Consider the following 23,551-nt stretch of genomic DNA (forward strand, 5'->3'; position numbering starts at 1 on the left):
ACAACAAAACCTGAAAGAAAATCTCAAAGAAGTCTCCATTAAAGACGTCATTCTATACACGATGAACAAATGAATAAATGGTGAGTCATACAGCAAATTTCCAACTCAGTGGATAAGGATGGGCAAACAATGTTTATTGAGTTTTTATCAGCAACACAGGATGAATGACTATTTTCCCTTGCATGGGTAGATGACTCTTCAATCGTGTTCAGTATTCAGCAACTGGCATTTACCACACAAACTGAGTTGGTTAACAGACATCATTCCCTTTCAGAAATAATTTCTAGATAGATATTTTGAGAGACTAGAACAGTGAAAAGCCTGTGTGCAGTACTCATTTAACTCAAGTCTCCCTTTTAGTTAGCAGGCAGGCATTTACCCTGAACTTGCTCCACCTGGAAGTTCCCATTTGCCCTCTTCCTTCACTTCCATTTCCGCTTCCTGGTACCCAGGTTTCCCAGCACAGCCCCGCGGATTGGCAGAGCGCAGGGGCGGGCTGGCGCATGCGCAGCGACCTGTCCGGCTAGGAGGATCATGAAAGCCCCAAGGCCCTCGGACCCGGAGAGGTGCTCCCAATTGCTCCCTCTGGCGCTAGGAAGCTTTTGGAAGCTGCAGCTTTGTGAGTTGTGGATACTACTGTTGGGTTCCAGTTTGAATGCCAAATCTCTGCCACACGAGGAAGACGTAGACTTTATCAATGAGTATGTGAACCTCCATAATGAGCTCCGCAGCAAAGTGAACCCTGGAGGGGCGAACATGCGCTTCATGGTGAGGCCCAAAGGCCGTTTCTCAAGGCCCCCTCTCCCTTGTCCCCGGGCTCCCTTCTGAGCTGGAAAATTTAAGCCCACTGCTCTGAGTCCTAAGAATCTCAGAGAACTCCTCTGGTAGTTTAGGATCTAAAATACTGTACACATGATTCGGTGTGTGGGACGCAGCCTGAGGCAAACAGAGTAATGAACATTTCAAAATTTTAAACAATACAACATCCTTGATACGAATTTGAATCAAGTGAGGCGTATTCAGAGTAAGGCAAGTTCGGTTCATATTTTTATTTAAAATTTTGAATTTTTCCCCATTGTGAAAGTTTTCACATTAATTCTGACTTTGAAAAAATAGAATTTGTTTTTGTTATTGAATTTTTGGCACTCACTTCATTTTCCTACCCGGGCAGTCAGCATCTCCTCACTCTGGACTAGACTCTTGATTTTGCATTCTCATACAATGTTGTTCTTACTGTCGCCCCCACCCCTTTTTATCTTATTTCCATATAACATCTCATTAAATAATAATCCCTTATTGCAATGGAGATTTAATGATAGTCATTAAAAATGGCAAAGAAATCCAGCAAGAAAATAATCATCTTCCTAGTCGGCATTTAATAACTTCTAATGTGCATTACAAATTATATTGCAAAGATGACCTCAGTACACATGTCCTCTCATCTCCTCCTTCAGGATTATACCTTACCAAAAATTTCAGCTGTGGGATAAATAAATTAAGGGTTTGATTTTTTAATTGCAAATGCTATTATGATTGCACATGTTTTAGTTCTTGTTCATTTTCTTTATCTTTTGTATTATCACCATTTCCTCTTAGGTACATCTCTTCTTTATATGCTCAGACGTACTTTACCACAGAGAAATTCATTGAGCTTGGTACTCCTATCTTGACATAAATTTTGTCCAGGTTTTCATAGTTTGTTTGGTATTAAATGCACAGACTAGCACTTGTGCATGTGGATTGCCTCTAATTTGTGACCCTGTCTAACTAAATGTTTTTTTATACTTCTTGGGTTTTGCTACTGTTTGACTTCTTACAACCAGTTACTAGTAACTGGAATACCACTGTGCTCCTGTTTGCTGAACAAGGTATTTTCCAAGCCAGATTTCATCTTTTGAATTCAGCCATAGAATTCAGAGCTATTTCAGAATTTTAACCATATATTTCTCACCTTTTGTGTTTGTTTCTTCCAAATTTGTAATTATCCTTCCTCCTGAAAATTGATAAACACAAAATATTTCCTAAAATTCTTTATAGATTTTATATTTCTGATCTCTAAAAATTATATAATATTTAAAATATAAAATATAACATACTTGTGAACCTACATTCTATAATTTAAAATTTGGACACGTTTAAAGTAATGATATTGCCAGGGATGTAGTTCAGCAGCACAGCACCTGCCTGGCATACACAAGACCCTAAGTTCTATTCCTGATACCAAAAATAAATAAAGTAGTGATATTTTCAGTATAGTTTAACACTGGAAATAAATAACATGTAAATATCATAACACTATATTGTTTACGTGTTTGGCAATCGATTTTTTTATTCTTTACTGGTTAATCTTAATTTTGTTATATACATGCTTCACATTGCAAATTCCAAAATTAATATCAATAATTTCCTTCTTAATAAAAAGACCTCAGAAAACCTAAGTTATGAGTACTTCCCTTTTATGTCCACATTATTAATGTGTGATATTTTTGTTACATTGTCTTATAATACCAAAAAAGTATTACTTTCAAAATGTATACTATAGTATATTATATTATTATAATACTATATTATATTATAATTATATAATATTATATTTACCATTTTAGCCACTTTTAAGTGAATAGTTTTGTGGCATTAATGACATTCATATTGTTGTGCAAGCATCACTACCACCCATCTCCAGTATGTTTTTCGTGTTCTTAACCATAACTACATACCTGCCAAACAATTAGTCTTCATTTTTCTTCCTTCCCCCATTCCTGGATTCTATTGTTGAATTTTCTGTTTCTATAAATTTGCTTAAGTTACCTCATGTTCTTTATAAGTGGAGTCACACAGTATTTCTCTTTGTGACTGGTTTATTTCATTCAGCATATCTTCTAAGTTCATGTTATCATATTATTAGAATTTCTTTCCTCTTTAAGACTAAACAATATTCGACCAGATGTTTATACTAATTTTGTCTATTGATGCATCAGTTCAGACGCTTGGTTTGCTTCGACCTTTTGGCTGTTGTGTTTAATGCTGCAGTGAGCATTTGTGTTCACATATAGTTTTAGATTCTGCTTCTCCCTTCTATTAAGAAATCCAATTGAAATTTCTGGGTCATATGATAATTTTATGTTCTTTTATAAGGCATTCTGTTTTCCATAGTGGCTGTCCCAGTTTCCCATAAGGAATGCAAAAGGATTTCAGCCTCTCCACATTTTCACCAGCACTTGATATTACCTGTTTTCTTGATGATAGAGATTTAGTTGATGTGACAGTTAAGCCAGATTATAAATATGATTAACTGGTGACCACACAAGGGACTAGTCAATCACACTTTTGAATGTATCTGAGTGAGTCATGGAAGTGTAACCTTGCATATAATATCTTGCCCCTGGCCCATTTCTCTTTGCAAATATTCCCCAGCTCTGCTTCCCAGCCTACATGACGGGAGAAGCTTTACTCCACCCCACTGTTCTACCATCAGGTTTCTGCCATGGAAGCCAGCAAATCTTAGACTGAACTCTTAAAACAATAAACCTCTCTTCTTTTAAGTTGTGAGTGGTTCATATTTTGTCCCACAACAGAACAGCTCATCACTACCCAAAACTGATACTAAAGATGAGTGATCCTTGCCATAATGGTACCTGATTATATAGTTCAGAGAAGGCTTTGGAAGAAGTTTGTCAGAGGAATATGAAAAGATTTGGACATGCAGGCTATAAAAGCTTTGATTTACTATAAGCAGAGCTTGATGAGTAGTAATGGTTAGAGTTCAAAGGCCAGAACCTTGATAGGAAAAACATACAGTGAATGTCAGACTCATGAGGTTTCTGTTGGGAATATGGACTAAGGGCAGTTGGACAAGAGACCATGCATGTTTTATTCTGGAAAAGAATTTTTCTGTGATTTTCTATGCCCTAAAACTTTGTGTATAGCTAATCTCTAGGACAATAGACTAAATGTTGTGGAGGAGAACATTTTAAATCGACCAAATGTTCAGGTTATAGTATGAGCGTTGGTGGCTACTTTTAATCAATTAGAATCAGGAGCAAAGAACAGAAAATCTAGATTTGAGTCATTTAAATTTTGGCCCCAATAAAACCACACATAGGGGCTGGGGATTTAGCTCAGTGGCATAAATGCCAGCCTGGAAAGTATGAAGTCATGAGTTCAATGCCCTGTGTTAGGACCAAAGGAGGTGTGGCTGCCAACTGGATTAGTACAATTTAAAAGAAACCAAGAACTCTGAACTGAAACAAGAAACAAAGATACTTTGAGGGGATCTCAGATATCATCTAGATGCTGCCTATTGCAAGCTCAAGATTATACAAAAAATAAACCTTTCATTTGAGCAGAAAGCCCTTGGGCCTCCTGCTCAAGAAGGATTATTGTAGGGAATTGCTGCCTGGGATTCATTTCACCATGTTCAGCCATCCAGGCTCTCAGAAAGCTCTTCAGGCATTGTCCAAGGGGTCACCCTTGGAGCTCATTATAGACCTTGACATAATTCATATGGTTGTTCAGGCATGCAGATATAAGAGTTGCATATTAATAGAAGCTTCTACCTAGATATCATAGGAAGATGTGCAGGTTAAATTGTTGAACTGTTAAATTGTTGAAATGTACAACTACCACAGTTGTACATTTTCATTTTAGCTCTAGCTTTACTGTATTCCATACCTGAGTATATTGTTTTTATTTTTATATACCCTCAATTTGTCTGGTGATTTCTTTGTTAGTCCATTGGTTGTTTTAATAGGGCATTGGCTGGGCATGGTGGTACATGCCTATAATCCTGGCACTCTGGGGGGTAGAGACAGAAAGATCCAAGTTTAAGACCACTCTGAGCAACATAGTGACTTAGCAAGACTCTGCTCAAAAAAGAAAAAAAAAAGACCAGAGATGTAGATCATAAAGGTCTGGGTTTAAATTCAGTCCCTAGTACCACGTACATTCACCCACACACGCACGCATGCACACACACACATACACACACACACACACACACACACACAGCACGGCATAGCAGGTGTTGTTTCACATTATTTCATCATAATTATTTTTAATTTTTGTTCAGATTTATCAGGACCAATTTCTTTGCTAATCATTCCTCTTTGTAGCCCACTTCTTTCTGGATTCAGGTTTCTTATGTCTAAAATACATTTTCTAACTGTTCATTCATTAAGGATGTGTAAATAATGAAGTCAGTGTTTCTATATCTAAAAGTCTTCATTTCATACTCACTCTAGAATGATAGGGTTTTCTCTCAAAATCATCTTCCGGCTTTCCCTGTTGATTTTAATATTTCTTCTGTTAGTTGAACTCAGCACTTCCTTATATCAAAAACATGAGTGTTACATGTCAATTTGTTAGAAATGAAAATTCTGAGGCCCTTCGCTAGACCTAGTAAATCTGAAATTCTTGGTTTTAAACCCAATAATCTGTATTTTTTCAGTTCCTCAGATCATTCTGAAAGTACCAAAATTTGAGATTACAGGTCTTATTTTCGCTCTTTTTTTTTCCTTTTTTAAAAAATTTTATTCAAGGAGAATCAGAAAAAAAAAACAAAAAGGGTACAAGTTGTACAAAATATATATTCTGTATATTCAGCAGGGATATCTCAGAAAAAATAAACAGTAGGAAATCACTAGTTAATAGATTACATATTGTCATCTTAGAAATAATTGTTCAAGTTACAGAATTAAAGCATATAAAGTGGACATTCAAACAGTGAGACTGCCAACAGTTCTGTTCAGTGACCAACAAAACTCAGTAATATGGTTATCTATCTTATACACTTAAATATACATGCAGTTATATCCTTTAGAGCACTTTCTTTTCCTCTCTTTTGTACAATGACAATTACACATTTTGGGTTTTATTACTCCCACAGTTCTTATTACTTTTTTTTTTGAAGAAAGTAAAACCAAATATGACATACCAGGACAGAGTCAGTCAAATCAAAAGGATGGACATAATACATAATGTAAAAACAAAACACAAGGTGATCAACAATGGTTACCATAATGCCTCTTGCTATCTTAAAAAGAATTGCCTAGTATCATCAGTTATAATAAAATTGAACAAAACAGTAGAGAACAAAACCAATAAAACCAAAAACATTGGAGACATTAGAGGACTTCAAAAGAAGATAATAGTCAACCAGAATGGGTATCATAATGAATCTTATTGTCTTCACAGTTGTTACCTATACTTTCGAACTTGGTACTATCAAGCAAAATAGAATAGAGTAAAATCAGCCAAAACAAGATGGTGAGAGCAAAACAGAGTTTCAAATCATGTTAACAGGAAATCAAAGTGGGTTACTATAATATATCCTGCTATTTTTTATTTATTTTTCCCTTAATTAAAAAATAAAAATGAAAAAATAAGTAATAAAAAAAGGAGATTGAGATAAAAGAGGGAATAACAACAAAAGTGCCCAGGTCAAAACATAACCATTTAAGCAAAATAGTGTTTCACCACAAGATATCCCGACATAAAAGTAGTTACCATAGTGTCGCTTTCCTTGAAATCTTTGAGTATAACTTGGTATACTGTAGTATCAAACATATCAAGACAATGTAAAACCATTCAAAAGAATGACAGCATTACAGGGTATTTAGAATCAACTAACAGAAAATGAACAATGGTTTCTGTATAATCTCCTTGTCTATAAAAGTTTTTGTTTATATTATCACATATAATAAAATCCAATAAGATACAACATGTTAAGACTGATGGAGACAGAAGAGCAAAAGCTTGATGGGACTTCAAAACAAGATGATATTAAATCAGTACTAGCTATTATGATGTCTTGTTTTCTCCAAAATAGCTTTTCCTACCATCCAACCTTCTCTGCCTCTTTTCTGTTGAGTTCATTTTCTGTCATTAGTTGTCAGTTTGTCTTCTTCATTTCACTTTCTGCTCCATTCATTGTGGCCTCTCTGCCACTGTTTCTGGAATCTTGGTATTTTTCTTTTTTAGAATATCCTGCAGTGTTCTCTGTAGAGTTGAATTGGTGGTTGCAAATTCCCCTAATTCCTCTTTATCCTGGGAGCACCTTGTTTTTCCATCAATTTACAGAGACAGTTGTACAGGATATATCAATCTTGGCTGGAGATTATTATCTTTCAAAGCTTGAATTATTTCCCCCCATGCTCTTCGTGATTTGATGGTTTGTGCCGAGAAGTCTGCTGTAATTCTGATGGGTGTTCCCTTGTAAGCGATCTGTTTCTTGTCTCTGATGGCTTTTAATATTCTATTCTTATATTGGATTTCTGGAATTTTGATTATTATATGCCTGGGTGTAGCTCTGTTTGGATTGTAGGTGGCTGGGGTCCTGTGTGCCTCATACATCTGAGTATCTTTACCCTTTGCTAAATTAGGGAAATTCTCTTGGATTATTTCTGTGAATAGCCTTTGTAGTTCATTTGTTTATGTCCCTACTTCTTCTTTTACGTTAATTCTTAAGTTATAGATCCTCTTATGATCTTCTAGCCTTTGTATTATTGCTGTTTGTTTCCTTGTTATTTTTAAGAAGTTTTTCATTTCATGCTGCCACTTTACAAATCTGTCCTCCAGTTCAGCTAATCTATCTTTAGCTTCTTTCAAGCTGTTATGCCAGCTTTCAGTGGAGTTTTTAGTTTCCTGGTAATCTCTTTGAACCTGCTTCACGTATTCTATGTTTTCTCTATTTTGTCCATCAAACAATTCTTCCCTTTTTTTTCTGTTCTTCCATTCCACTATCTGTTTTTTCTTGGGTGGTGCTTATTATTTCTCTAACTATTCTACTTATATCTTGCCTTACTTCATTAAATACTTCACTTTTGAACTCGTCTCTGAGGCTCCGGAGATATTGCTTTATGTCTATTGGTGCCATGTCTGATCTGGCGTGTTTTCTGTCCTCATTCTCCTTTGCATTTACTGATCTCCTTTCCTGGATCAGTGTTCTCAGGATAGGGACGGAGGACCCTTTCTTATTGCTCCCTCTTCCCATACTTTTTTGTTCCTTCCATACAAGCATATATAGGAGGCCCAGTTTCTTTCTTTGTCAGTTACAGTTTGTTTGAATCCACCGGGTAGGTGTTCCCTCACACTGCAGTGTACTAGGGAGACACAGACCTGGGCAGCCTCTGCTGGGCCCACCCCTCCAGGTCAACCTACTGAAGGCTTCACTGCTAGGGTGCACTGCCAGGCACTGGGAGCTGGTTTGGGCTAGCCTACTGGGTCTTATTCCACAGCATCACCCAGGCTAAGTGCTCCCCACCAATCCTGCTTGAGAGGAGAATATGTGACTAAAGTCACTGCAGCGTCCTGTTCTAGCTAGTCTGCCAAGTCTCAGAATGTCCTCTGTTGGAGCCTCCTAGTCTATGGAAGGGTCCCCGTTCCTCTCACTCACCACAGATCGATGCAGGGCTCCCCGCCAGTCCCACTCTCAACTCTGTTCACTGATTCCCGCTCTCAGAGCTTTCATGCATCTCTCCCCCTGCTGTGCCAATTCAGATGCAGCAGTGGCATCAGGAAATTTAAATCACGGTGTCCAGAGGCACTGGTTCCAGCTTCGGTGCTGAGATTTTAATCTGTTCTGGTTATTGCACCGGGACTGCATTTCCAGTTGGTTGCTCTCAGCTTAGTTTGTTCCTGGGTCGCCAGGGATATCTCCCCTTGCTTAGGACTCTTCACACCACACCATTCCTGTAATTTAAGCTGGCTGTCTCAGAGAGCTTCTGTAGCTGCTGTTATCTATCTTCCGTGTTCTCCCCTTATTTTCACTCTTTTAAAGATAATTTGTTTTTCATCGTTAGATAGTTTAAATATTTTTTTTCCTTTTTTGGACCTGTAGTTTTACCATGCTGATGTGGTGTGCATTTTACTTACTTAATTAATTAATTTAATTATTCTGTTCAAGGCTTGATCTTCTTGAATCTTTGTGTTGATATCTATTGAAAAGACCAAAATTCTTCAGGACTATTCCACAGAGTGTTTCATGTTCCTCCCGTTTTGTGTTTCATGTTTCCATTCATTTTCTTCACAGATATTTTTCTTCTCATGTAGTCTCTTTTTCTCTATTCTTCTGAATCATTTTTTTCAAAACTCTTTTTCAATCACTAGTTCTCTTTTCAGCCTTTTACAATATGTATATGGGGCTCATTCTTTAAACTTTCTAGATCTTTTTAAGAATGGTCATTTCTTCCAGTGTTTTATTCTTAAGATTTTATTTCTACACTCAATTTGCTATTCATTTTGAATAAATTATTTTTATAAAATTTTTTTAATTTCTTATTTTTGTTCAGGTGTTAATTTTCTTATTTAACCTCATATTCTCATCTTCAGTCATATACTCATCAGTAGAAACTATGCGAAAGGATGCCATGTTGTCTAAATATTTCCAGAGTAATATTGTGCTTCATTGCTCTCTTACAATAAGCTTTTATATTAATTTTATGATTGCATATTTAACAGACAAATGGAAGTACATTTCCACATATATTCATAGTATATGCTTCCACTTAAATTTCTTACATGACCATTAATTTTTTTTCTGTCTAATATTCTTTCAGTTCCCTGGTTAGCTGTGTTGAATTTTCTAGAGTCTTTTCATTTAGGCAGAAGTTATAGTCCTAATCTTTCCAAAGGTCTCAGGCCTACAACTTGTCTTTTGTGGCTGGATGGCTGAATCTTCGTTCCAATATTAGTAATACATCTATATATCTATATACATATCTATATCTGTATCTGTATCTGCATCTGGTAAAATAGCCACTCTCCTTAGATTAGGCTAATGAATTTTTACCCTGGATTTTGACTTTTCACTTCTGGCACCTAAACATTACCCTTCTTTCCTTTGAGCTCAGTAGATTTTGAAAATGTTTCCATTTTTTGTAGAGTGAACTATATGAAGTCTTCACTTATTTTTTTTTCCAGAGGACAAATATGATTTCATAGATTCAACCTAAATTTTTATTCATAAATTTTGCATATTTTCAATATCAGAATATTGTATCTTACTTTAGTTCTCTTTGTTGTGGAAGCTGTCTTACATTATTGGATGTTACAAGCTTAGAATCCCACCTTTCTTTTTTCTGGGTTCTCATAAAATTGGGTAACTACTAATTCTACTTTAATCTTGTAATACTAGTAAGAGGGCCAAGACTTAGGTTTGCGCTATCCTTATGTACCAAAAAATGATCTATAGCTTGATATTTAATAATAATATTTGACTTAAATATTATAAGTAACAGTTTCTAGTTTTAAAATTTATAGTATTAACACCCTTTAATACACAATTCAGCCCTTTTCCCTCTTTTTGTCCATTCCCAGAAGCAGTGATTTTTGAGTTTGATATGAATTCTTCTGGTTCATTTTTTTTTAATTTTTATTTTGAAAAGAATAAAACCAAATAAAATAAAAACAAAACTGGGATCATTCAAAAAAAAAGGATGGACATAGTATATGATTTAAAATCACAATACAAGGTGATCCACAATGGTTACCATGATGTCTCTTGTTATTTTCAATAGAATTGCCTCTTTCATCAGGTACAATAAAATTGAACATAGCAGTATGGAACAAAGTCAATAAAAACAAAACATTGAAGACATTATAGAGCTTCAAAAGAGGGTAATAGTCAAACTAGAATGGGTATCATAGTGAATCTTATTGTTTGCAGAGTAGTTGCCTATACTCTCAGACTTAATACTATCAAATATAACAGATTTGAATAAAATCAGTCAAGACAAGACAGCAACAAACAAAACAAATTCAAATAAAATCAGTCAAAACAAGGCAATTGAAGGCAATACAGGGTTTCAGATTAAGTTAATAGAAAATTACAAATGATTGCTGTAATATATCCTGTTATCTTTGAAATAGCTGTCTATGCCTTAGAATCTAGTACCAGTAGACAAACTGGAACAGAATATAACCAAACTAAACAGAGTGATGAAAGCAATATGGGTTTCAAATCATGATACAAGTTTAACAATGTCCTCTGCCTTCTCTATTTAGACAATTCCTCCCCTTTTACTTTCCCACCATACATTGTATATTTTGTATACCACTAACTCCTTTAGTTTTTAGGTTAGTAAGGCAACCCACTATTTACCTAAGTGGTTCTGAACCTTTTTACCCCTGAGCTTGGTCACAAGTTGTATCCATTTACATATGAGAGCCTCAAGGTTTTCCTTCCTTATAGCTGAGTTGTTCTCCATTGTATAAAACTGTCATGTCTTTCCAACCAATATGAAGCTGATGGGTGAGCTACCCCCCCTTTTTTCTGGTTCTGTGTCACATAGAGCATTATTTGCTCGTCTTTGACCTTTGGTCCATAAACCATGTTACAGGTTAACTCTATTTCTTATATAGAGCATCTTGATGGATCCTATCTCCTGATCCACTCTGCCTGTGTTTCTTTTTATTAGTGTATCGAGGCCATCCATGTTAGCAATTTTGGCCAACCTTCTCTGTCTCATCTCTGCAATATTATTTTTCTATAGTTGGTTGTCTACTTTTCACCTTCATTCCAATGTTTGCCCCATTCAGTGAATCCCCTCTGTCACTGTTCTTGAAACTATGGTCTTTTTTTTCTCTCTCTCTAGAATGTCCTTCAGTGTTTTTTGTAGGGTTGGATTAGTGGTCACAAACTCCCGCAATTTCTTTTTGTCATGGAAGCATCTTGTCTCTCCATTAATTTTGAGAGATAGTTTTTCAGGGTACATCAATCTGGGTTGGATTTTCTTTCAGGGGTTGGAATACTTCGCTCCAAGCTCTTCTTGGTTTGTGTCGAGAAGTCTGTCATGATTCTAATGGGTTTTCCTTTATATGTGATCTGTTTCTTTTCTCTGACAGCTTTTAATATTCTGTTCTTGTGTTGAATTTCTGGGATCTCTATTGTTATATGTTTGGTTGTAGATCTATTTTGGTTATAGCTGACTGGAGTTCTGTATGCCTCATATATCTAAATATCATTTCCTTTTCCTATGCTTAGAAAGTTTTCTTTAATTATTTCTGTAAATAGCCTTTGTATTTCCTTTGTGTTTACCCCTGCTTTTTCACTCACATTTTTTATTCTTAAGTTATAGATCCTCTTATCATCTTCTAGCCTTTGTATTGTTTTTTCCTGGTTCCTTGTTATTTTTAAAAGATCTTTCATGATCACAAGTTGCAAACCTGTCTTCAAGTTTGATAGTCTATCTTAAGTTTCTCTCAAGCAGTTTTGCGAGCTTTCAATGGAGTTTTTAATTTCCTGGTGATCTCTTTGAATCTGTTTCATGTATTCTAGATTTTGTTATATTCTTCATCAAAGGTTTCTCTCTGTCTTAGTTACTTTTTACTCATTTCTGAGAAAAAATACCTGATGCCCAAGTTGGGAAAGGAAGGGTTTATTTCTTACAGTTTTTGGAGGTTCCAGTCCACACTCAGTTGGCTCCAAGACAGGCAGGCATGGCTGCACCGCAGCTCATGGCAGCCACCAGCAGCAAACTCAAACCAGCAAAGAGAAAAACACACCTTCCTGCCATTACATCACATCCTGACTCCACCCCTATGTGGGTGGAGCCATCAATCCAAGCACTATACAATGAACCATCACAAATGAACAATGCAAACTCATGAGGCCTGGGGGACACAAACATAAACCATGACATTCCACCCCTGGCCCCCAGGACTCATATACATCCTTTATACAAAAGACATTTAGTCCACCTCCAAGAGTTGCCAAAGTCCTAACAGCTTCAACATTGCTGAAAAGTCCAAGTCCCAAGTCTCCTCCAAGATCTATGGCAAACTCTTAACTGTAAACCCCTGTACAAAAGAAACAAGGTTAAACATTTCCGAAATGCAAAGGCACAAGATAAACATTACCATTCCAAAAGTTACAAACAGGAGAATAGAAAGCATTCGAAACAAAGCAATTCCAACATCCAGCAGGGCAAACATTAAGTCCTAGAGTTCTACACTCAGCATCTGAAGCAATCTGGTTGCAAGTTGCAAAAGCCTTGGGTGATTCCATCCCCAGGGCACTTCTGGTGATTTCAACTCCCGCAGCTTTTCTCTTAAATCTTCTCTGCTCACTTTTTGCAGCTTCCCTTGGATCATCCACATTCCTGGCTTTTCCAAACTTCTGGGGTCTCTACTGCACCTTCGGCTTCACCTTTACATCTGCACAAATTGCCCTCTCAGGGTCACACTGCTTGGCCTCCCAGGCCCTTTACAATTGAGGTGGAAGCCGTCTTACCCTCAGAATTCGTGCATTTTCCTTGCACCTAAAATTAGTACCTTGTGGATGCCGCCAAGGTTTGCTGTTAGCTGAAGTAGTAGCCAGGCTTTTCTCTCTCTTGACTGTAGGGGTCAGTTGCCTGGATCGCAGGGCTCTGTCTACCTGATTGTGATGAAAAGCTTCTCTGTGTTGCCGCCATTCTGGAACCTCACGTGGCCTCTGTTGCCATTCTGGAGCATGGCATTCTTCATCTTTGCTATGAGGCTGCACAGGGTGGGGACCTGCTTCCTGGGATGCCCCAGGGCCATCTTTCTTATCTCTCTGTTTCTCCTCAGGAATCAAAATCTCAACTCTGTCTTTACAATCCACACCCTTCCTGGAATCTTCCTTCGGGCCAAACTCACAGCATTGTACATTATCCTGCTGGGCTCTTTGCTCCTGATTCGAAACATAAAGCTGGCTGAAAGCCACCAACATTAGCCATGCCACAGCCTCAACATTTGGTTGCTTTTTAATTTCTTTTTCAAGATTAATCAGTCTATTGCCCTTTGTCTCAGTCTCAGGTAAAGTCTCTGGGCAGGAGCAAAATGCAGACAAACTTTCTGCTAAGCCATAACACACATCATGTGGAGTCCAACAACCAATGCAGTCCTTCCCAGCAGAAACCTCCCAAGCCTGGTTTTTGCCATCAGGCTTTCTATCAGCTTTCTGGTCTCCTGAGCTCTGACCAGAATCTCCTCTACAGAACAGCCTAAGCTGCTCCAGCTCTATGCATCCAGGCATGTCCAAACTCCACCCACAAGCCATTTCCAAAGCCTCTTGAAAAACATGGCCAGGTATAGTCACAGCAAACGACCCCACTCCTCAGTACCAAATTTCTGTCTTAGTTACTTTTTACTCTTTGCTGAGACAAAATACCTGATGCCCAAGTTGGGAAAGGAAGGGTTTATTTCTTACAGTTTTTGGAGGTTTCAGTCCACACTCAGTTGGCTCCAAGACAGGCAGGCATGGCTGCACCGCAGTTCCTGGCAGTCGCCAACAGCAAACTCAAACCAGCAAAGAGAAAAACACACCTTCCTGCCATTACATCACATCCTGACTCCACCCCTATGTGGGTGGAGCCATCAGTCCAAGCACTATACAATGAACCATCACAAATGAACAATGCAAACTCATGAGGCCTGGGGGACACAAACATAAACCATAACACTCTCCCTTTCTATTATCTTCCATTCTTCCATCTATGTCTTCTTGAGAAGAACTTAGCATTTCTTTTATTATTGTTCTTATATCTTCCTTTACTTGTACTAGTATTTCTGTTCTGACTATTATAACGTTACGAAGGTAATTCTTCATGTCAAATGCTGCTTTTTCAGGAACTGCGGATGTGCAAGCCACAATCTCTTCTGTGTTTACCTCTCCTGGGCCAGTACTGTTTGGGCTGGAGGCTGGAGGCTTCCTTCTGTATCTTCCTCTTGTCATGTTTCTGGTTTCTTCCATACAAGTGGATAATGGGGGCCTTGGCACTTCCTGTATTGGCTATGATTACACTTTGAAGCATACTGACTAGGGATTGCTACCCTCCCCACTCTGCTAATAACCACTGAAGTACAAGCAGGAGCAGGAAGGTAGGCTGACCCCTCCCTTTTGAGCTGGTCAACCACTGGGAGTCTTCACCACATTAGTGTGTTCTGCACTGTTGGGGCAAGTTGGGGCTAGCTTCAGGGAGACCTGGTCCTTGGCTATTGGATTGAACACAGGGACAGGACTGAGTCCAAGCAATTCTCATCAATCTGCTTTGTGCTAGGAGTGGCTGACTGAAGCCTCTGAGATTCTGGTTCGGGTTTATCCTGTCTGACTCCAAAATGTTGCCCAGTCAATCTCCTACTCCCATGGGAGGACCAAGTTCCTCACACTCACCACAAGCTGGTGCAGATCTCCGAGCCACCACTCCCCTCTGCAACCACGTACTATCCACAAGGCCCTTGGGCTCACCAACCCCCAACTTCACCACAACCACACATCTTTGGATTCCAGCAGCATTTTATACAAAATGGGGCTGGCTCCAGTGAGAGCACATCTGGCTTCAGCATTCCATCCACATTTTTCTTTCTTTTTTTTTTTTTTTCCTTTTCCCTTTAGTTTCTTCCTGGGTCAAGAGGATCCATCTCCTTTTGTCTAGTCTTCTCCAGGATGTTTTATTCCAGCATTAGAGCTGTTTCTCTCAGACAGGCTCTTTATTTTGCTTCCTATTGATCTGCCATCTTCCCAGCTTCCTCCTGGTTCATTTTTTAAGCATTTGAATACATGTCTGGTTATATTCACCAAAAGTATGTTTTTTGATGCTTTTGCTTTATATTTCCATAAATATCATGTAGTACTTATCATATGTCACTTGGTTTTTCACTCAGAACTATACATTTGAAATTTATTTGAGTTAGTATAAACTAGTCTGTTTTTATTTGCTGTGATATTTATCCTAAAATTATACCACATATTTTTTCTGTCCATTTGGATTATTTAAAAAATAAAGTATGATTAGAAAGGAGTATTTAAAAAGTGAAGGTAACCAGCTATATTAGATTGATTCTCTGTAGACTAACCAAGAAAAGTATTGCCAGACTTTTGGAGTTTAGGTGATGTCATAAAGGAGCTATAATATCTGAGGGTGGTTTTAATTTTTAGTTATCTCACTATAAGCAAAATTGTGCATATTTGCTTACTAATGGGGGCTCTTTTAGTATCCTTTATCCATTATTCAGAGCTTTAACCTTTTTCCCCCCTCTTCTTGCTTATTGGGAAATTAGCGCTTTATCTGTGGTATGAATTATAATTACTTTCCCCAATATATCATTTTTCTTTTTATCTACATATTGCATTCCTACCATTCAAACTTTGCATATATTTATGTAGCTGTTCAATCAGTTTTTCCAAATGGCCTCTGAATTTTGGTATAAAAATTCAGAAAGATTTTCCCTACTCTGTGTCTTACTGGTTTTGAGAACAAAATAATGCAATCCCTTTAGAGAAGAATCTGACAAGACCTGCATATAGATTTTCCCATTGTCTTTCGGATCCACTTATGAATACTTATTCGAACATAGCATGTAAGAATCAAATGAGATAATGCAACATCATTCATTATATTACCATCACATTTCTTAATATTAGCAATTGATTGTAAAATTACCAAAATTTAGCATTAAGAGGCTAAAGTATTATGGTTCATGTAAATAAAAGAGTATCATGCCTTTGTGAGGGGAAAGGAACACAGAAGCTCTCTATATTAATAAGGAAATATCTAGTTAACTGAAAAATTATAGTACAGTTTGATTCATGTAAGAAAGAGAAATGGAAACAAATTTTTATTTAAATAACACTGGGGAGATCAATAAGGAACCAGCTGCTTATCTGTGTAAGGCCTAAAAGATATGGGAGGGTAGGCAGCAGGCCAGTAAGACTTTTCAGTAATTTTATTTGGTGTTTACTTTAGACACTATTGGATATATTACCTGTTCAAAAAATAAAATAGCAGTATATTGGATAATACATAGAATAAATTGCTTAATAATATGTTTTTTGTTCTTCATTTTTCTTGTTATGTGCAATACATTTTTAAATGTGCTTTGTGTGGGTGTGGGTGTGGGTGTGTGTTTGACATAGGGTCTCATAGAGTTCTGGCAGGCCTTGAGCTCACCTTGTAACCCAGGCTGCTCTTGAACTCACGACAATCCTCTTGTCTCAGCCTCCAGAGTGCTGGAGTTAAAGGCATGAGTTACCATGCCCAGATAAATGTGTTGATTTTCTAAAATCAGTAATATGTATATTTTGGCAAAGATTCTCTCTTTGGTCAAACTGAACTCCTCTAATTAGACCTTCAATGTGGGCCTGTCCAGCATTCTGAAAAGTTCTAGCAAAAATTCTACCTAACCAAATTTAGAAAGAATACCCCACCATTAGTATTTAACATGATAGTCTTCCTTCGGCAAGAATTCCTTAGGTTGGTTTAGCAAGAACCCCTCAATTCTTAATTTTAGTGCCTTGTCATCCACTGACCTCTTTATTTTGTTCTATGTGTATAAGTCCTGCTTGTCCTTGGTATATTTGGATTTGAGCTAATCTGTCTACTTTGTTATTGTTATGGTCTTGACACCTGTCACAATAGTTTTGAATAATATCTTCCTTGTTGTATTAACAAGTGTCACAAATAATTTTTCTTTAACAGTTATGGTGCTGTGACATGGATAGGATCAGTTTCGTGATTAAATCCCTGGATCTCTCAACCAAAGCTTCCAAGGATACCACTTTGAAGTCTAAATCTTCACACCTGACTGAATGAGCAGGTGTACCTTTATGAGTTTGATTCACGAGCCAGTGCTCTGGATGAGGTTCTTTGAAGAACAGTGAGATAGATCTTTGACCCTGAAAATTCTGAGTAAAGCTCTAAGACTGTATTACAGCTCCAGGCCTCTTTGTCTGAAAGGCATCTCTGGAGTTGGAAGTATTTTCCTGCCACTTTTATTCAAGTGGGAAATAATTCCCTGAGTCCTGAACTGGAAGTTATTTTTTCTGGCTGTTTGTTTTGAGGGAAAGTTCTCTTCTAGAGTCTTATGCCGAAACAGATTTCCTAGCTATTATGAACTCTGTTTATAATCCTTCTCCTCTCATGGGACTTTCTCAGTGTACTGAGCCCCTTCTCTCTTAAACTCCTGGTGACTCTATGCTCCACTAGTTCTGTCTGATTCCTTTCCTGCTGGCATGGTTTTACCCAGGATAATTTTGAAATTAGGGGCCTCTTTGGGAAATTTCAGCTCCCCCAAACAGTCTCCTTTAAGCTTCTCTGTTTTTCTTTATTTTTAACTGTAATTTTATTCATTATTGAATACATAAATTTGAAACTATCATAATTGATTTGTACATAGTCATGAGAAGCAATGAATGAAATAAAATGTATACTAACTTGAAACGGAAAATTAGATTTCTAAAATTTAAATCCCAATTTTCACAATTTACTATGGGACATCAAGTAGTCTAGTTAACCTTTTTGTGTTTTACTTATAAATTCTGTGTAACAGAATAACAGCCACTGTGACTATAGATATGATGCTATAGTCCATATAATCTAGATGTATATATACTAACCTGTACCATCCAGGTTTGTGTAGGTACACTGTATGACACAATGACCAAACTGCTGTCTCAAAATGTATCTCCTTTGCTAAGTGACCATGACTAATAATAATATTATACACTGGATAGGACAGTTGTAAAAATTAAGTTGAAGACTACTTTGAAAAAAACTAAAATTAGAAACTTTTGCAAGATAAGGTATGTGAACTATATTCAAAATAAGTCACTACTAGGAAAGTCATAGGGCATTTCCCTTATGATTGTCTCAAATACATTTTCCACTGTAAATATTCCACAAACAAGACTCATAAGTACAGTGTTAGAACCATTTTCCTTAAATGACAGAACTCCAAAAAAATAATTTAGAACATAAAAAAACCTTATTACTATTATTTTCTCTGCCTCTTGTGTGTTTTTTTCCAGACATGGGATGTAGCTCTGTCACGAACTGCAAGAGCATGGGGGAAGAAATGTGTGTTTGAACGTAATAAGCATCTGGAAGAAGCACAAATGGCCCATCCTACATTTAATTCTGTTGGTGAAAATATGTGGGTTGGCCCTGCAAAAGAATTTAATGCAAGTGTTGTTATCAGAAGTTGGTATGAGGAAAGAGAAAACTATACTTTTCAAAATGACAGTTGCTCTGCAGACTGTTCTTACTATGTTCAGGTATCTAATTTTTATGTTTTTATGAATGTTGTATACTTCTTAGTTGCTTTGCTTTCTAGTTTTATGTTTTATCCTATAAATAAACTCAACTGGTAAAATTATTACTTCTAAGGAAGTCAAAATTCTAATTAGTCTTCTATCTTCAAAATACCCATAATTCAACTACGTAAACTATATCATCAAAACAATACTTAGTGTCTAATACTTAGTATCAAAACAATAGTGTCTTAGTTGCTTTGCTTGCTGAAACAAAAATTATCCAACATCCAAAGTTAAAGAAAGTTTTATTTGGCTCACAGGTTACAGAGGTTTTAGTCCATAGTTAACTGACTCCATGTTAGGGAAGCATGGCTGAGAGACATCACATAGGATAAACAACAGTGCATGGTGTGGAAGGCAGGAGGCAGTAAAAGCAAGCTAGGGCAGTAATAGGAACAGCAGTGGCTACAAAACAGAAACAGCCTGTTATATTCTATCAAGATGTAAGCCTTTTGATTAGTACCACCCACATCCAAATGGGGCACCCTTAACAGCAGCATCACACACTTAATCCCAGTATCACAGATCCTAGATCCAGCCACCCTTGAAACACCCCATGTGAGACTCTGGATACAAGCCATAATATACAGTATATCCAAAAATGAAAAACACTTGTCAAAAATAACACATGGGGAAAGGAAATAAGAATACAGTAAATATTTACTAATAATATTTACAAATTCTTAACATAAGAATTATTTCCAAATTATTGACTATTAAAATAGAAGCTTGATTTTTTGTACCAGTTTCATAATACAGTATAACTGACAGAAAATTTTAAACAAAAATCAATGACATTATTTCCCTTCCTCACGCCCAACAATCCACGCTTGTACCTGAATACTGAATCACTTTTTATTATTTGTATCACCTTTCTTATTTCACATATCAGAATGAGTAATCACCTCTGTTTAATAATCTTCAAATTCTCTATCTGTTAAAAACTGAGGCCAGAAACCTTTACTTCTCCTCATATTTTCAACACTGCATGACATTTTTGAGGTCTTCAATAAATATTTGTATCAGAACCAAGAAATTACTGAATGAGCTTTCACGTTTATTTAAAACATGATTAGTTTTCAATCAGTAGGCCCAGATATATGGTTTATTTAAAGTTTAAAAATTTGAAATTTATTCATATTGAACTTTTTCCATTAGATAAGGTTCAATTTTTTTTCTTTTTGTCCTTTCTCTTTATTTAGGAATTTAAAATGATTTCCTATTTTCTTTTCATATTAGTGTTAGATTCCTTAATATAAAACTATAATACTCTCAGTAAACTAACCAAATCTGGTCCATGACACACTACTGTACTTTGTATTTTCTGCTTCTTAATTCCAGTCTCCTAGGCACTCTTGTTTTCTGCATTTGATTTCCTAGACATCCTTTCAACTCTTAAATTACATTTTCTATTCTTTTAATATATCAATCATCCTTTAACAGTCAAACTTTTAAACCACTAATATTTGAGATAGTTTTTTTTTAATAAAAATGATTCTGCTTCCACAGATGTTCCACAGAACAAAACAAGTGCTTTCTTGTTTAGAGTATTGGAAATACTAAAGCCATACTGAGAATTTCTAAAATGGTCTTCACCATTCTTACATTTTTCATTCTAATCCAAGATCTATTTTTTTTTTTTAGAAACTGGCTTTTTTCTTGTTCATCTTTTTTTCTGATGAAAAGCCTTTACATTTTTATCCTGTAATTTTATCAACCAAAAGAAAGAAACATACTGATGCCATTCAATTTCTGCCATGTCTCCCTTCCATAATCTTTGCTTCCCTTCCATAATCCTACTGTCTTTCTCTCTTCTCTTTACTACTTCCATTTTGCAAAACCTTTTTTCTCTCCAATTTTTCCTCACTGTTTCCAGGGACCTAAAACTAGAATTCAGTCAGAGGTTGAAAATTAACATACCATATGTGACTCTGGTTCTGAAGCATTTTTCTAGATCACTGTTCTCAAGCCATTTTGCCCTAATACAATGTTAATGGAACCTGTTAAAGTGTTTCTCTAAAAAGGCTTTTGGAAGTGCTCTCCTAAAGCATAATTTTACTTTTGTCTAAATGAAAATAGTCATATTCTTTGAATTGCTTGTTAAAGATTTTGTATGAATGGAATATATTATAGTTTATAAAATGAGAGAGTAGTGTTTAGAATTAAATTTTGTATTTTTTGATCACTGTATTTTAGCTTGTTTGGGACATCTCTTACAAAGTTGGTTGCGCTGTGACTGCATGTTCAACTGTTGGGAATATTACACGTGCTGCACTTTTTATATGCAATTATGCCCCAGGGTAAGTTACTTTAAATTAATAAAAGTACATAAAACTAAATTGAGAATAGTTGAAGTTTAAGTTTCCTTAGGTCCTAGTATATTCTTCTAAATGTTTTATGAACTATAAAAGGATTAAATATAAGGTTTTTGCTAAAGATGAGATATTTGCAATTCTATAATGAAATAAGTCATAATTTGGGCATAATGATTTTATTTGTATTCTAGTTGTGATGCCTTCTAGAAGACTCTTAATATTATTTCACAATATCTAACCTAAATAATGTAAGGTTTAAAATATTTTCAAAAATATTATATTGCCATATTTATAATAAAATTCAAAATGAAAGAAAAGTATGTATGTTGAAATTTACCTTAGTACTTGCAACAGCAAGCAGAAACACCAAAACATCATCCAGAATTTGGAGACTGATTTATGTCACATTGATAGGCACTGATTGGGATCATTCCTAAAATGCCAATCCCCAAAAGCCCAGAGAGAAAGGTTTTTATGAATGTGAAAGCAGAAATACAGAGGCAGAATATTTGGCTGTCTTTCATTGATTTTTACAATCTGCATCATAGTGCCTAGCTGTGTATCACAGTGCCAGCCATTTCTAGGAGACAGAAGCAGTCGGAACTGCAATAGGAACTGTCACCTAAGCAACTGAACTATACGGACTGGGGGGTGGGAGCATTTTATGCTACATAGTAACGATTGTTTCAGAATATATCAGTTGGGAAACATGAAGAACATTTAATGGGCACCAAGAAGAAATGACATTGATTGGGGCTACTTTCTTGCATGTAAAGACCCATAACATCTTAGATATGGATGAGCATTTCAAGGTCTTCATATCCTTCCATTTACTCATCATGTACCTGTTTATCGTATATCTGAGTACTTGCCTCTGATAGTAAATAACTACCTCTCAAAGATCTTCAGTCTCTGGAGAGCTCTGTTGGAAAGTTCAGTTTTCTCGCAATCTGATATTATACTACTACTACTATTTCTAAGATAATAATATGTAATCTATTAACTAGTGATTTCCTACTGTTTATTTTTTCTGAAATTCTGTATAACTTGTACCCTTTTTCTGTTTTTTTTTTCTTTTTCTCAAATAAAAAAAGAAAGTGAACTAGAGTATATGTCATCTGCAATTAATGATAATTTAACTTGTTGTTTTCCTATCTTTACGCCTTTTATTTATCTCCTTTGTCTAATTGCTCTGGCTAGTATTTCCAGAACTATATTAAATAGGAGCAGTGATAAGGGACATCCTTATCTTGTGCCTGATTTTAAGGTAAAGGCCTTCAATTTTTGGCCATTTAGTATGATACTGGCTGTTGGTTTGTCATAGATGGCCTTTATTATATTGCGGTAAAGACCATCTATTCCAATTTTCTGTAAGTTTCTTATCATAAATGAATGTTGGACCATATTGAAAGCTTTTTCTGCATCTACAGAAATGATCATGTGTCTTACTTTTGGTTTTATTAATATGTTGGATTACATTTATTGATTTACCTATGTTGAACCATCCTGGCATGTCTGGGATGAATCCCACTTGGTCATGGTATATAATCTTCTTGATGATTTGCTGCATTCTATTTCCCAATATTGTATTGAGGATTTTTGCAACTGTGTTCATTAGGGAGATTAGTCTGTAGTTCTCTCTTTTTTTAGTTGACTCTTAGATATAATAAATAAATTCAGCAAGGTGTCTGAATACAAAATCAATACTCAAAAATCAATAGCATCCCTATACACAAACAAGATCACAGAGACAGAAATAAGATAAGCCACACCCTTCACACTAGCAACCAAAAAAATGAAATATTGAGGAATTAATCTCACAAAAGAAGTGAAAGACCTATACAAGGAAAATTATTATACACTGAAAAAAGAAATTGAAGGGGATCTCAGAAAGTGGAAAGACATCCCTTGCTCATAGGTAGGAAGAATAAATATTTTGAAAATGGCCATTCTCCCAAAACTGTTATACAGATTCAATGTAATCCCAATAAAAAATACCATCAACATACCTCATAGATCTAGATAAATCACTCCTAAAATTCATCTGGAGCGAGAAGAGACCTAAAATAGCAAAGACAGTTCTAAACAGTGAAGGCAAGGCAGGAGACATCACAATCCCTGACTTGAAGTTATACTACAAAGCAACTGTAGTAAAATTGATGTGGTACTGGAATCAAAACAGAGCTGA

General features: G+C 36.2%; 1 protein-coding gene across 1 annotated transcript in view; it reads left to right on the top strand.

The window, feature by feature from the left end:
* Positions 1-521: 521 nt before the first annotated feature.
* Positions 522-23,551, top strand: part of Glipr1l2 (GLIPR1 like 2) — a 52,714-nt gene continuing 29,684 nt past the window's right edge. Inside the window, exons 1-3 of the mRNA XM_003475914.2 lie at positions 522-768; positions 18,764-19,009; positions 21,245-21,348. Of these exons, the coding sequence (XP_003475962.1) occupies positions 535-768; positions 18,764-19,009; positions 21,245-21,348 (584 nt within the window). The 5' untranslated portion in view covers positions 522-534. The remainder of the gene's footprint in view (positions 769-18,763; positions 19,010-21,244; positions 21,349-23,551) is intronic.

This window comes from Cavia porcellus, unplaced genomic scaffold (assembly GCF_034190915.1).
Source record: "Cavia porcellus strain 051 isolate PalLab524CR breed Dunkin Hartley unplaced genomic scaffold, mCavPor4.1 scaffold_8, whole genome shotgun sequence".
In the NCBI taxonomy this organism is placed as follows: Eukaryota; Metazoa; Chordata; class Mammalia; order Rodentia; family Caviidae; genus Cavia; species Cavia porcellus.